The sequence below is a fragment of the Salvelinus fontinalis genome, chromosome 21, assembly GCF_029448725.1.
Source record: "Salvelinus fontinalis isolate EN_2023a chromosome 21, ASM2944872v1, whole genome shotgun sequence".
In the NCBI taxonomy this organism is placed as follows: domain Eukaryota; kingdom Metazoa; phylum Chordata; class Actinopteri; order Salmoniformes; family Salmonidae; genus Salvelinus; species Salvelinus fontinalis.
The window spans coordinates 44219477-44234480 of NC_074685.1; the positions used below are offsets into that span (position 1 = coordinate 44219477).

Sequence of the window (15004 nt, forward strand, 5' to 3'; positions counted from 1 at the left end):
CAGCTTGTGCTGTCCATCTCTCACAGATAGAAAGGCTGAAACACACCTGTATTGTTGGGCCGCAGAATCAAATGCTACGTATCTGGATTATTACTCCTAATATATAAAAAATGTATTATCACTTGACTATAAAGAAGGTCCAAGCCTTAAATTGGCCATTGAAATCCTTTCAATGGATATACCGTACATTGCCACAATATGACAAACCTGGCGCCGTAGTGATATTCTGTAACGAAGAACACGGTTTTGGTGCTATTGATTTTACAATGAAGTGTGGTCCAATCTCAATATCTGACTGTTCTATTTATACAGATTCAGTGTTTCCTCAACCACTCGGTTGCAACTTGCCATCCGCCTAAAAGAGCTCGGATGTTGCATTGGGGTGTCTTTGCGCCCTGCCTGGAAAGCAATGTTAGGGGAAAGACTGGAGTGGCGTTGGGTGCCTTTGCTCGGCGTTCTTAGTGGGTTTGTTTAGATGACTTCATGCAGTACCCGGGGCCTCTGGCTGGATTAGACAGATTAGAAAGTGGAAGGGTGGATTGAGTGACAGGGCAAATATTGGGATGGGACGAGCCTCCGACAGGGCAGATAGAACGCTGTCAGGGAGTCTGATTGCGATGGAATTAACGAGACCAGTTAGGGGCTGCGAAAATGGGGCAACTGGGGAATGAGATGGGGGGATAGATAAAGAGAGAAAGAGGGGGCAGAGAAAGACAGGGATATGGTGATGGAAAGAGAGAGAGGCCTTTGGCAATGCATGGTAAACTGGCCTGCTAGGCCACGAATGACGTCTCCACAGATGAAGATTTCGTAGAAAGACCATCCAGTGTGTCCTCTGCGCGCTTAGCCCCAAAATCAACGTTAATCACTCATTCTCATCTGTTGTTACCCAGCCAGCGGTGACACAAAGCTGTAGCTCTTGTGATGAAGACAAGACAGGCTAATACCTTAGAGGTCTCAGAGTATCAAGACGAAGAGATGATGAATGCATATTGCATTGCTGTTTTGACGCATCCATTCACTAACAAAGGTGATACGGGGGTTGAGGTTGATGTACTGCTTATCGGAGCATATCGGAGCATCTCTAATCCAAGCTAAAAGTTCTCTATCAAGAGATCTCTATGTGGGTGATTCTCATGAAACACAAAACATGTTGCTGTAGTTTGTCCATAAATCATAAAAATTGTATACTAGTTGAAGTTTACGTTAAACTATCATATTTATTATAATCAAACACAGTTTCTGTGGACATGTATGCCATTTTTCAAGTTCCTGTAAAAACCAAACCGTTTTTAAATAAAGTTTTATTTACCCACAATGCATCATCTAGTGGAGTAGCAGAAGCTAAGTTAGTTTATTCATTTATATGCCTTCAGAATTAGGTTATTATTCTCAAACACCCCCTTCACCCCACTTGGCTTCTCATTACCGAGACGGCTAAAAAGCTCAAATTTGGAAGAAAAAAAGTCTGATTTCATTTTATTCGAATTTCATTTGAAAGTATTTATATTTTCAGTGTTATGTTTAACTCAGGCCTTTTCATTAGGGGAGAAATGTAAAAAAATATAAAACATTTATTTGTTTTTAACTTTTTTGGACTGTTACATTAAGGCACATTTTGGGGAAATTGTGATAAAATGCATAATATCGGATCATTAATAATATATAATCTCAGTGATCCGAGAGGACATTTCGTAACAAATGAGACTTCAGAAGGATAGTAGCCTTGCATGTTGGTGGGGGGTGGAGACAGCAGATGTCTTTTCGATTACAAATCATGCTTCACCAATACACTTTAGAGTGACTGCCCCTGGACAGCTGTCGCAGTTAAGTGACATATTAAGCTCTGGTGATTGAACATTTTCTCCATCCTGTATATGAGCCTAGCTCTTCTAAAACTGTTTCATGATCGAGTGGTACCTTTTCAGAAAGACTCTCTGCTCCTCAGCAAGCAGTTTGTCCACTCTGTATGTGGACTACAGTCATCGTAACATCATGTGTTGTAATATTGCATGTGAGATGGCTAAGCAGAATGACAACCAGCTGGGAGATGTTACACATCAAAACAGAAGTACCTCTCCGACTCACAACTTGACAAGACAGTCATACTGTAGCTGTGAAGGGCCAAGCTCATTGACATTACATGAGGCCAGGGGGGACTATTCTTGAGGGCACGATGTCACAGAAAGCTCCTTTAGAGAAATACATGGTGTAGAACAGACATGGTTCACTGTCATTTAGAATGAAGAAGTGTCTTACCTCCATACATTAGCCTACATTCATATCTGCATAATTCTCTGCACACCTGCTAGAGAAGTTGCAGGTGCAAAGAAGTGACTGTGGAAAGGCAATACTCCACACTACACTACATCTTTCTGTGTTACCATGGTCAGAAGCTCAGACACTCAGGAGTTTTGATGAAAGCCACTGAATGAAAAACGTGTCTCATTACAGTCTGTGTAATGTTGGAGGGAGATTTCCTTTTCCCAGTATCTGCAAAGCTCTGGAAAGTTGTACTCCACTGAATAAGCCCCAGGTGTTATTAGGTAAATAAAGGTTTAGTTGTGTTGTTACTCTGATGTGGCTCAGTTGGTGGTACTTGCAATGCCAAGGTTGTGGGTTCAATTCCCACAGGGGACAAGTATGAAAATGTATGCTCTCACTACTGTAAATTACTATGAGGTAAAGTGTCTGCTAATGTGCGTTTGAGAATGGGTTGTATGGTGTGTGTGGTGAAGAAGAAGTCCCAGGTGTTCCCATGTTTAGGTTCCCTGAGTCAGGCTAGAGGTCAGATGAGGTTTAGGGTGTGGTGTTAGAGGGAGGGGTGGAGTGGCTGTGATTTGTCACCAGGCAGACCAGCATGGCCAGATGGTCCTATGAAAGATATGACAGGAGGGAGCCAATAATAGGAGGACATTGAAGAGGCACTTATCAGCCTTCCACTGATGGGACTCCAATAGTGTCCTCACAAAACATCCCATTGCACCATTCACTTGTTTTTTGCTTCTTTCAAACGATTCCCACAAAATAGAATTGCATAGAATTGCAAATTCCCATATGACGAGGAAGTACTGGTAGTCCTTATTGTGCCTGCACTGTTTTGTACACAGTGAAGGTCCAGGTCATTGCACGTATATAGATAGACAGTATGTTATAATTGTGAGCAGGGCTTGAGTTCTATGCCATTCACAGGGCTGGCCATTGTGCTATCTTACAAATGGACGGGCTACACAGGAATTGCTGGAGAGCCAGGTCTTTCATGGAGCGGGCCTGTTACTTTGACACTCAACTCATTTGGCAGAAAGAGGTTAGACAGTATGCAAGGCAGCAGATTATTTAATAGGCAACACAGTGGCACCAGACAGAAACATGTGGATGAGGAAGTGATGATGAAGGCTTTCAGATCCCACAATTAGCTATCCGCTGCTATCTCACCATTGTCATAGTAAGTAGTCAGTGCCGCCCACTTCTAGCGTTTTTGCAGTGTTCAAATAAATTACCTGCAATTCTACACATTTTGCCATGGTGTGTAAAGACAATGTTGCACATTTTCTAGGGGAGAAAATTCATCCTGCAATTCTACACAGTTTGCCACGACTTAAGCCATGTTCATATGATATCTGTGTGCAAGTGACTAAGAAAATCAATGGAGGCCCACTGCAGGTCAGGGACCCTGAACACATGCCCTGCATGCCTGGTCGGTAATTTGGTGATAATTAGGCCTAGTACAAGGTTTAGATAGCTGGCTAGACTAACTTATCTTTAGATATTTTTTGACATAGCTAGTTGAGTGACTGACATAACAAGTGGGAAACTACTGATGCACTAACACATTTCAAAATGGCACCTTGTGTATTCAACTTTTCTAATTCAACAGTTCCCCCTCCAAAAAAGGGGGGGGGGGGGTGGGGGGGTCGTGGCCCTACGCACAGCACAATGTCTGCTATAGGAAGAGGCAGCTCTGTAAGTAACTGTCAAGTGATGGGGTTGACTTTGTTTGGCCATTTTTTCGAGGTAAAGTTTCTTACATTCTGTTCTCATATTCATGAAAGCACAGCTGACGTCTTGTTCAAAATGCAGGCTGCTAAGTCTAAATTTGGCCAAGATACAGTATATGAAAATATTTGTATCTTTAAAATTGGGGGGAGCTGTGTCACTCATACCACTTGATCTTTCCAGATCTGTTACACAGCTCATCAGTGTCTATTGGATTTTAATGAATGGTTTAACACAAAAACAGGTGAAGGCCGTAATACTATGGTTGGCAGGGGAAAGGCTTAGGGAAACTGAATGCTCCAAGTGCACTAGTCTTTAAGTGTTACACATTCAGATGGATAAGGGGCTTTCATTGGAGCCATTGATTTGACTACCTGGCTTTGAATCGTAACGGCCATTGCCTTTCAACAGGAACGTGATGCCTCTTGGGGACTTAAGGGTTTCTAGTGTCTTCACATACTGTAGTAGCACACAGCTGGGTTCGGCAAGTTGTGGAAGAGACCATACAAACCTAGTCCTTAGCGCGTCCATTCTGGGCTGTATTTTCAGCTGGTGTTGAGGCGCAAGTTTCAAATGCACGTTAGTTTGCATTTTCGACCTGTTAAATACAGTAATCTGCTATTTTTAAAAAGTTGCGCAAAGATTGGTAATTTACCTGTCTTATAGCAGCTCGTTTGTTCTCAGATAGGTGGGGTGGAACTATTTGAGGTGTGTCCTTAAGAACATGATCCAGAGTGCTAATTTCAGGCAGCGGGTCTAGGGTTATTTAAGACCAACCAAAAGCTGGTTTTAGTGGTAATGAGTTGGTTTTGGCATGAATTTTGACATCGGAAACGCAGTCTAACCAATCGAGACACACACTGCCCATATGCACATGGCATAATATGCTTTTGGTGCTTGTATAATTCGTATTTAGAAACTGCTACCCTTACCCCAGGCCTACTATAATGAAGGCTGGTTCAACAGCAATGGCTAGTGTCTTTTTTTTATCCTGGCGATGTTATGATATCATTACATTTCACATGTATTTCTTGATGTAAAAAAATAAAAATAAGATTGTTTGTTTTTCTTTTAATTTATTACAACCAAACATATTAGAATGATTCACCTTGGTTTTATGGTGACGACGTCCGTGGCACGTACACAATGCAACTTCTAGAGTTGTGTGAATGGGATCTGATCTGTAAAATGGTTCCGATTATGTTCATGAAACATATTTGGGAGCAGTACAACGGTGAGTGGACATTCTCCCTTTCTCTTTATATTGGATCCTTGTCCAGCTACTGTGAAATGTTTGGATGTTGCTTAAAACCCTCCATCGTCAGTGTTGTTTGAATATTAAATGCCCAGATGGAGAAATGATGGTGCCTGTAAGTGTGATATTTAAAACAAGTTGTTATTTAGTTTCTGTAAGCTATTTAACAAACCATAACGGACTGACATTGGAATTGGAGTTTATTCCAAGGCAATACATAAAAGACTGTAAATACACTTGAAGCAACCACATATTTTGCCATGAAGCACTATCTGATTGGCCAACTTGTTTATTTATCAAAACTCAGCCCTTTGCACCAATGCCAGCAAGTCCACCGATAATTGTGGTTGTGAAAATAGCACAAATATTTCTGACACCCCCAAACCTTTAGCTATACCACCAACGCTTAGATTTAGCGTTGCGTTAGGTTTGTTAAAATAGAGCCCTCTGTGTCAATGCGCAGGCTTATTTCTCCTTCCATGTGCTGAATGACGTGAACATCTGCTGAGTTAGCTTTACACACCACTGCTTGTTCACAAAAGTGACATCACTGCATTTCTTACCAAAGCTCGTTGTTTTACGAGGTCCCTTAAGATTGAGAGACAAGGCACTTATTCATATCTTCGCTGTTTAGTTCGTTTGTTAGCTTGTTTTTCAAAATGTCTGTGTCACATGCTATTATGGGGACAATACTGTACAAAGAACCTGCCTGCATGAGCTTGGTACAGACATGGTGTCAATGCGGGTGCATTTAAATGTATCCATATGGCATTGAATACATTTTCAGCAGCAGACCACTTAGTTCTCTCTCCCAAAATAGCATTTTTGAACGACCAGGTTTGTTGTAATAATTGGCAAATAGGGACGGTGCACCTGCCAGATCAGCGCAGCGATTGTATATGAGCCGCGTAGAGAATTTTGCTCATGAATGAACTGCACAGCCAGGAAGAATCTTAGCTGAATAATTCATGTCCATGTGCGCAGGCAGAGGTATGGGCAAGTAGGCTCAGCTGGCACCTGCAACCATTCACACACATTCACAGGATCACGTCAGATGTGAAGACCCCAGTAAAGCATAGTGCTGTGGAAGAGAAAGGTGGATGGAGAGGCCCAGTAGTGCTATGATAGAGTAGTAATAGAATGAGCTAGACCTTAAAAGGATATATCGGGATTTTGGCAATGAAGCTCTTTATTTAGTTCCCCAGAGTCAGATGAACTCATGGATACGATTGTTCTGTCTCTGTATCCAGTATGAAGGAAGCTAGACGTAGTTTCGCGAGCCAATGTTAACTAGCACTAGCAAAGTGGCTGTAAGTCTATGGTATCTACTAGCATGCTTGCCGTTACCATAGGCTTCAAGTCATTGCACTAACGCTAGTTAGCAACTTCCTTACTGGAGGGGTCCGGGGGTAGAATCTGAGGAAGATATGTAAATTGTTGTAACTTGTCACTCTGATGTTAAAAGCGAGTCTTAGCACAAATGAAAACATTTAAAAAATATATAATTGCAGTGGTGGCAACTAATTTAGTGGAAACACTGACGTCACTACGAATACTATTACAGTGCATTTCTCTCTCCTTGCCAACTGTGTGTCTCTGTCATTCACTTTTATGTTCCAGTTGTGCTGAGCCATTTAAAACAGGGCGAGATAATCCTGTTACGAGAGCTGAGAATGCATCTCCCTTCCCGCGCTGGCTCGTCAACATGCAGCCGTATTCACGGAAGATCACGTGGGGATTCCGTTGTGGATCGGTGTGATGCATAAAGGGTTGTTTTTAGACATTTTTCTTTGCAGAGGCTGAGTGCTGTGGGCCACATGATGGTCACGTGATCTTGAGGGATCATGAGAAGCCGCCAAGTGAGACACACCACGGAATGGATTAACATAATCCTGTGGGGAACGTGTGTGATGCTTGACGGTCTTCATTTACATATCCCAGAGGTCGGACCAGAAACACAAAACAATATGAGCTTCTTGTTCCTCACACTTGAGCGTGTTTTTAATGAATGCCGAAAACAGTTAACCCTTAAAGGCTAGAAAGAAAGGGGGGGGGGGGGGTTTAAACCTCCCTCTCTTGTAGACAGAGGACAGCGAATTGAATCCAGTTTGCTTTTTCATCTTGTGTGTCACAGTAACACAGTTGCAGCTTGTGGTTTGGCTGAAGGCATTAATAGGAGGTACATGACAAGTAATATGACAAGTATTGTCTTATTTAACATTTAGGCATCAGCTTTTTCTATAAGTCTTCACGTTACAGCAAGCATTAATGCTTTTAACCATAGATGTATCATTGTGTGTCATGCTTTTTGATGTGCGGGTGAGGCGTTTCAGTTATATCTAGATGCTGTCTCTCAATCAACTTGTACATTATACCACAACAATCGTGTGCCCTTTAGGTAGAATAATGCTCCTTGGTTTGCAAGTAGCAGCGGTGACAGTGTCTGGTTCTCTTCCATGGGGCCCCATAGGAGTCACAGAGCTGGTGTTGTTGTGGTGTTGCTACGTTGCAGGTGCCCATATGAACGTACAGCGAATGTTTCACTGCAAATCTGTCTAGGCTGAGGAAATGGATTTAGCACCAAGCTGTGAGAACACTTGTGTTTACACATGCCCTAATATGACTAGGCCCCCATTGACTGAGAGCAAAGGTTATCTGTAGGTCAAATCTTTATAACATGCTATGCTTCCAAGTATTTAATTAAATCATAAATCCATTATCTTTGTCTGTTGTCAGATAAATTAGGTATGTTAGTGAGCTCAGTACTATTTCAGGCGTTTGTAAATCGATGGTGTACTCTTGATGTCACGGTTGTTGTCGTTAGTAAATGAGATTGTTGTCCCGTCTCTGGCAGTGTTGGCAGCTTGGTCCCTTGACATTTAGCTAAGACAAGATGAAGTGAAAAGCCTCAAGAGAAACTATTTTGAGCCTTGAATCCATTTCTTACTGTTCTGCTGTCAACTGTGATAAGAACAAGTAGTTGAGAAAAGTGTTTTAATGAAGTTGTGCAAATGGAACGTTTAGTAAGAAAAGTTATATCTTTTGAAATTGAGTATTTTCAGTTTAGGAATATACAGCAGTTTATATTAATCTGGGGATCCGATCAAAGTTTATAAAACAATCTACATTTATACACAAAATATTCATACTTTATGATAATGGAAAAACAGTTGCAGATGTAACACATTGATACCATCCACACGGCTTTGATATTAGTAATTACGTAGTCATTACAGGCCTGTTATGAATCAAACCTACTATGCAATACTCAAACAGAAACATTAAGATTAAAATGCATGAAGAAATGTTTACTAACCCTCTTATTATTTATGTCTATGGGGTTTTAACTGCCATTCTATTTACAAACATCCTTAACTCATCCGTAACTCATTTCATCTTATTTTGGGATTTGACAGAATTATTTACGCTGGTTTATTTAGTGTGAAGCTTGTGTGGGTGTGTGTTAGCGTAAACAAGGCCCAGTTAGATAGACAGTGTTGACTGCTTGCTAGAGCGCCAATCGGTCTATCTATGGGGATCAGGATTGAGATGGCTCGCAATGTTCTTCTCCTCTACACCATGGGCAAAAAGTGTTGAGTAATGTTTTATTTTAACCTTAGGGCTAGATGCAGTGTCAACAGCAAACACATGCTGATCTAGGATATCTTTGATTTACAGTAGAGATTTTCAATCTGTGGTAATTCCAGTTCTTTGTTTATGTGAGTGGTACTATATAATGGTCCCATGTTTTACTTCAAGCTCTTCACCCTCTACTCTGACAATCATCCTTTATGAATTTGTATATTCAATACATGTCATGCATATTACATTGCACACATGAACAAGAATTTTGCTTACACGTTTCTTTCTTTTTACCTCTGCAGGGAACGTCAACCTTAAATCAACTTGATGGGGAAAACTAGGAGAGTCCCTTTAAGATGACACGCACAGACCCGCCTGACATACTGGTATCGACTGTGTATAAAGATATAAAAGTGTTCCCTGTTTCTTCGCACTCCAAGTCCTCCCAACCCCCCGAACAATGTGATTCCCCAAACCGAAGCACACTGGACAACAATCAGGATAACAAGAGGCACTGCCGTACCTTTGACTACAAGTCACTGGAGTACCCCAAACACCACACATTCTCAATGGAGCACCCTTACAGGAGGGCTGACAGACATGCTGCTAACCCAGACGTGGCCTGGAATGCCTTGGGCCGCCAGCAGGGATACCGCTTTTCTGCACCGGACATTTTCAACCACAGACTGACCCCTCAGCCATTGGTCTCAGACATGGCTAGTGAGGTGGTTGTTCCAGTGCAAAGGAAAAGGACCAGGTCAAAAAGTGCCCCCAGAGTCCAAACTAACCTTACCCCTGTGTCCTTTGAGGAGTCCCCTTCCATGGGGAGGAGGGGTAGGGAGGCCCGGAGGGCACCTAGGGATCCTAACTGGAGACCAGAGGTGTCACCACGTAGGGAGTGCTCTTACGCAGCAACCAGGGCACTAATGCATGAGGTGCATCCCATCAAGCTCCAGCCACAGAGGAGTGATGCTAGCCGATATTCACCCCTCTATGTTGCTGACCATGTAGAAGAGGGAGGGCAGGACAAGCCAGCCACCAGCCCTCACGTCAGGTGTCGGGTGGACATCAAACCAGATGTGGCTGTCTTGCAAAATGCTGGACGGAAGCCTGCTACACCCAGAGTTGACATACCTTGGCAGAGGTACCCTAGTGGAGGAAGCAGGAGCCTGACAGTACCTCGCCATTTCACCTTCTCAAGGACCTCAACTCCCACTGACTCTTTTGGTGGTGAGTATGGGCAGGCATACCAGTATTCCCGCAGCATGCCAAATAGTTACATTCAGCCCATGGAGATGCCTCTGCAAAGAATGCCTTCCCCAGGTGATTACTATGGCAGGGAACGCAGGGCTCATTCCAGCCCCAATGTGCCAACAAAATTATTTTATGCAGACGACCCTGGGAGGTATGTGGCCACAGCCCCTCCCCAACCAAGGACTTACTATCAGGATGATCGCTATAGTATGCCAAGCCAAAACCTCACTCCCAAAATGCAGTATGTACAGGATCCAAGGACCCGCGTGGTGCATACTGTACCAGCCCGATCCTATTACACAGAGGTAGAGCCTTACCCATACCCAGTTCAAGCTGCATATCCGAAAGCCTATGCAGCAAGTGAACCAGGGCCATATATCATTCAGACCCCGCCTGCAAGAACGTTCTATGGAGATGATCTAAGGACTTATCAAATTCAGTCTGTTCCCCCGCGGATATATTACGCAAATGAAATGTATACACCTTCACAGGAGCATCACATTCCAGCAAGGGCATATTATACAGAGGGGCGTCGACATGCGCGAGTCGTCCAGTCTCAACCAGATGACTGGTACGGCTCTGAGGTGTCTGGTTATTCCACCCATCACCCTGCCTCGTATGGCTCTCAGGTCACCCCGACCAGAGCTGTAAGGCAAGAGCCAGCGCTAACACCATGGTATGCTAACCCATGCATTGAGCCGCCACGAATCGGCACCGATTCCAAACCTTACTCGAGGTCTTGGGATAATATCCTCAACTCCCGTGTGGAGAGGGAGCAGCCTATTCCAGTTCAGCGGGGTCGGAGTTATGAGAATCTTATTGCCCAAGCAAAGCGCACTGCGTCCGAAGATGACAGACCACAGCCAGTAGTTGTCAACCTTTCCAGTTCACCGAGACGTTATGCAGCCTTGTCTTTGTCTGATAACTCTCTAATTGACAAAAGCCCAACATCAGAGTCAGGGAAGACCACCTCTAGTAAGCTCTGGTTCGTCGCCCCTGAGATCACCATCACTGATAATGACATTCGACCAGGCAACCTTAACAAATTCGAGGCACGAAGAGCCAGCTGGGATGTGCTGCACTCTAAAAGTGCTGTGGTTCCAGAAGCTTCTCAGCCAGACACTATGTCCTGCTCTGTGGATTCTACCAAAGAAAAGACGCACAACAGCGCCTCTCTACAGCAAAGCCTGGAGCAACTTGATGAGCTTCTAGCTGATCTTGTTACTGACTACAAACCCCCTGCCACTAGGAGGCCAAGCGAGGATTTGCTGGACCAACTCAAGAAGCTGATCGATGAAGAAGAAGCAGCATCTCTGTCCAGAAAGGGTTCAAAGGCAGGGTCAGAGGAACCACCCCTGGACAAGCAACCCACCTCTATAAGAATGAACCCTGACGCCCTTCGAGATATGGACTGCAGCAGTGATGCCCTGAGGAGTGCAGACGAGTGCTCCCCAGACCAGAGCCCAGACGAGGACGACAGCATGATGTGCTCAAACAACAAATGCCGACGGACAGAGACCCTGTTCAATGCTTGCCTCTACTTCAAATCCTGCCACAGCTGCTACACTTACTACTGCTCCCGCAACTGCCGCAGGGAGGACTGGGACATTCACAAAGAGAGTTGCCTGTATGGCCGAATCGGCAGCGTGTGCCGCCATATCATCAAGCACTGCCGGGAGACTGTCGAGGTCCACAAAGCCTTCTCGCGCATTGCCAAAGTTGGCTTCCTTTCCCGGGGAAGGGGTGTGCTCTTCCTGGGATTCCCAAACCCAGGGCTGTCCGGTAACTTCCTACAGTACGGCCTGGAGAGCCTCCAGATGTCCCCGACTTATTTGTCTCTACGGGAGCTGGAAGGCTTCAAGGACAACCTGGGGGAGTATTGCAAGGAGCTCCAGGAGGCAGGCAAGGACTATGACCCAAACGAATGTTTCCTCTTGAATGTATCCATTGCCGTCGGCGAACAAATGCCTGACGGACCTTCACCAAGGAATCAAGCCCCAACTGTCAGGAAATATGCCAAGGTGGCGCTCGCTTCCTACAGCCCGGAGAAGAGTAAGGTTCACAAGAAAGAGAGGGATATGGAGACGTTGATCCTCACGCCACCCCCTGGAATGGCTGACATCGACAATGAGGGAGAGGAGGGCAGGAAGGCCAGGGAGATCTGCTTCATCAACATCCAGCGGGAGCTGCGAATTCGAGGAGTTTTTCTACGCCACGAATATCCAAAGGTATACCAGCAGCTCTGCGAGTTTGTGGAAAGTAACAGGAGGTTCACCCCCACAACCATCTACCCCATTGACAAGAGGACTGGTAAGCAGTTCATGTGCATGATCATGGCTGCTTCTGAGCCCAGAACACTGGACTGGGTAGGCACCCCCCATCTCCTCGATGACATTATTTAAGTGCACCTTTGGTTGTACATATATATGTATAGAAATACATATATATTGTTATACATATCTATATATCAAGCCTATTTATTATAAATGTTTGTAGATATGTATTTTACTATTGAAAAGAGATATATTCATGTCTGTGTGGTCAGTATTATTCATTCTTGGAATATTGCCTGTCAGATGCGGATATGAGTACAATAGGCTCCATTATTTATTTATTTTCATCTTTGAACTTAATTCACCATTTAGTAAATGTATTCACAACATTAATCATTTATTGGTGCCAGGTCATTTTCTATTCCATTATTCTGCATTATTTTTGGGGGGTAGGATTTTTGGTAGTAAAACTTTTTTTTGTATTAATTAAACATTTCTAAATGCATTATTTGAGGCTGAGTAAAAAGTGACTAAGTAGAACATGACTATTTTTCATATCTGATTGAAGTGGCATATAACGCAGAACATTTTAAAACATGTATTATTTTCTTAGCTCAAATACTTTCTATGCAAAGGAACATGCTTAATGGGATCATTTCCACATTCTAGTAAAACTGTTATTTGCGCTTGATAAAAGGATACAGAAATACTATTTATATTATATTATACAATATTATATTATATTATCCAGTATCCACAGGACATAACTATCCTTCTTTTAGAATTTCACATATTTTATTAAACTCTAACAAAAATAAACAGTTTTTGATGTAATTGAAATTAATGAGATTAACAAAATACAATACTTTGGGTAGATTTAAACGAGTTCCTCAGAATGCTCAGAAAGACACTGTTTAATGAAAAAAAAGGAAAGCTGTGCTAATCTAATCCTCCTAGAAAGGGGTTTCAAAGTCTCACTGCTTAGATTGGTAGTGCTGTAAATTGTTACCTTATTCCTGAAAGTGGTTTTATTGACGTGAGTTTCAATATAATTAATTCAATGGTGCTTTAATGTATGCTTGGTAGAATTACTGGAGCAATAACGGACTTGAAGATAAACATAAAATGATTGATATGGTACCAGTCGTGTGTTATACACAATAGGTGTTGGCTTGTACTGTTCAATTTGAAACACTGTGAATAGTAAAAGAAGTCATTCATCAACTTTAGACATGGTTGGTACCGTGGAATCATGCAATCTCACATAAGCTAGTTTATAAATTGCTATTTTTACATAATTTACAGAACATAATATATATGAATTAGCGAGCGAGATTTGCTACAGTTATTGTCCTTAGAAAAAAGGTGAGCCAGGTTTGGCAACAGTAGCTGTATGGTACGTAAAGTTTAAATGCTTGAAGAGGTTAGTTGTGTATTTGTGCTGCACTAGGTTGATTATGTGTGTGATATTTTTTGTATGAGAATGAGAACCTTCAAAAAGAAAATGGGATATGAACAGCTATGTTGTCTCATAATTATACTTGTATTTAGCCTTAGTTTGCAGATTAAAATATCGAACAAAACCTCAGTATCCAGGAAATGTTACAAAGAGAACATTTATCTAAAATGTTATTTTAGACAGATCTCTTTGACAAGGGACTCACATACATATATATTGTTTCTGGGTGAAATTGACCATTTTTCATTACTCTATGAATTCTACAGTTTATTTTAAACCAATGTTCAGTATCTACTGCTCTTTTGAGCTCAATTATCTGTCAGCAGCAGGTTTACATAGAGTTCATTCATATCACAGCTCAACACTTTCTGAGGAAGGACTATTGTTTAGAGCCTGTAGCACATATTTCAGAAATACTTGTTTGGCTGACTGGATGTGTACAGATGCAATGAGAAGTAACTGACTGCATGTAATTGTATTTCTTCCCCCAGCTTTATCATAACCTCAACGATGACGCAATACAATAACCTGCTTGATGATTTGATATGTAAACATGGTTGAGAACTATTATACTATAGAAAAAAATATTGATATTTTTTATTGTGTCAGCCATTCAAGTTAAAACAAGGAAATAAAGAGACCTCAAAATAAAAATGTTTAGAAAATGTTGTTTGTTGTATTTTTTCTACTTTCATCATATGTATCTGAGTATGTGATATTTATAAACATATCTAATAAATGGAATGGGAACACTGGTCAATGCTCTCTGCCTGTTTTTTAGGTGGAAATACAACCACGTGATTCTGTTGTGATAGGCCACATCACTTTGGCTAAAATGTTGTGTGCGTGTGTGTGCGCGTGCGTGTGTGTGTGCAAGTGTGTCCGCTTCAGTCACTGAAAAAATAAAGAAAGAGCTCCTTTCAGCTCGGTCTCACACCAGCCAATAGCAGGCCAAGCAAACCAGTTACCACTTTTACCCGTTGCACCATTTACCCTTGTTACCCAGCTCCCCTGCAAAGCTACCATAGATATCCCCAAGTGGCTGATCACTAAGTGGATGGCCACTGGGAGTGAGGTAAAAATGCAAGTGGAGGGTTAAGCTAAGTGCAGGCTGGCAGGGGGCACTAGTCCCACTCATTAGTTCATGAAAGGAAGTGAACCCGTTTGATCAACAGTGGCCCATAT

General features: G+C 42.5%; 1 protein-coding gene across 1 annotated transcript in view; it reads left to right on the forward strand.

Annotated features, from left to right (window-relative positions):
• Positions 1 to 14574, forward strand: part of ajm1 (apical junction component 1 homolog) — a 32173-nt gene extending 17599 nt beyond the window's left edge. Inside the window, exon 2 of the mRNA XM_055875405.1 lies at positions 9136 to 14574. Coding sequence (XP_055731380.1) covers positions 9190 to 12489 — 3300 coding nt within the window. The 5' untranslated portion in view covers positions 9136 to 9189 and the 3' untranslated portion in view covers positions 12490 to 14574. The remainder of the gene's footprint in view (positions 1 to 9135) is intronic.
• Positions 14575 to 15004: the final 430 nt, after the last annotated feature.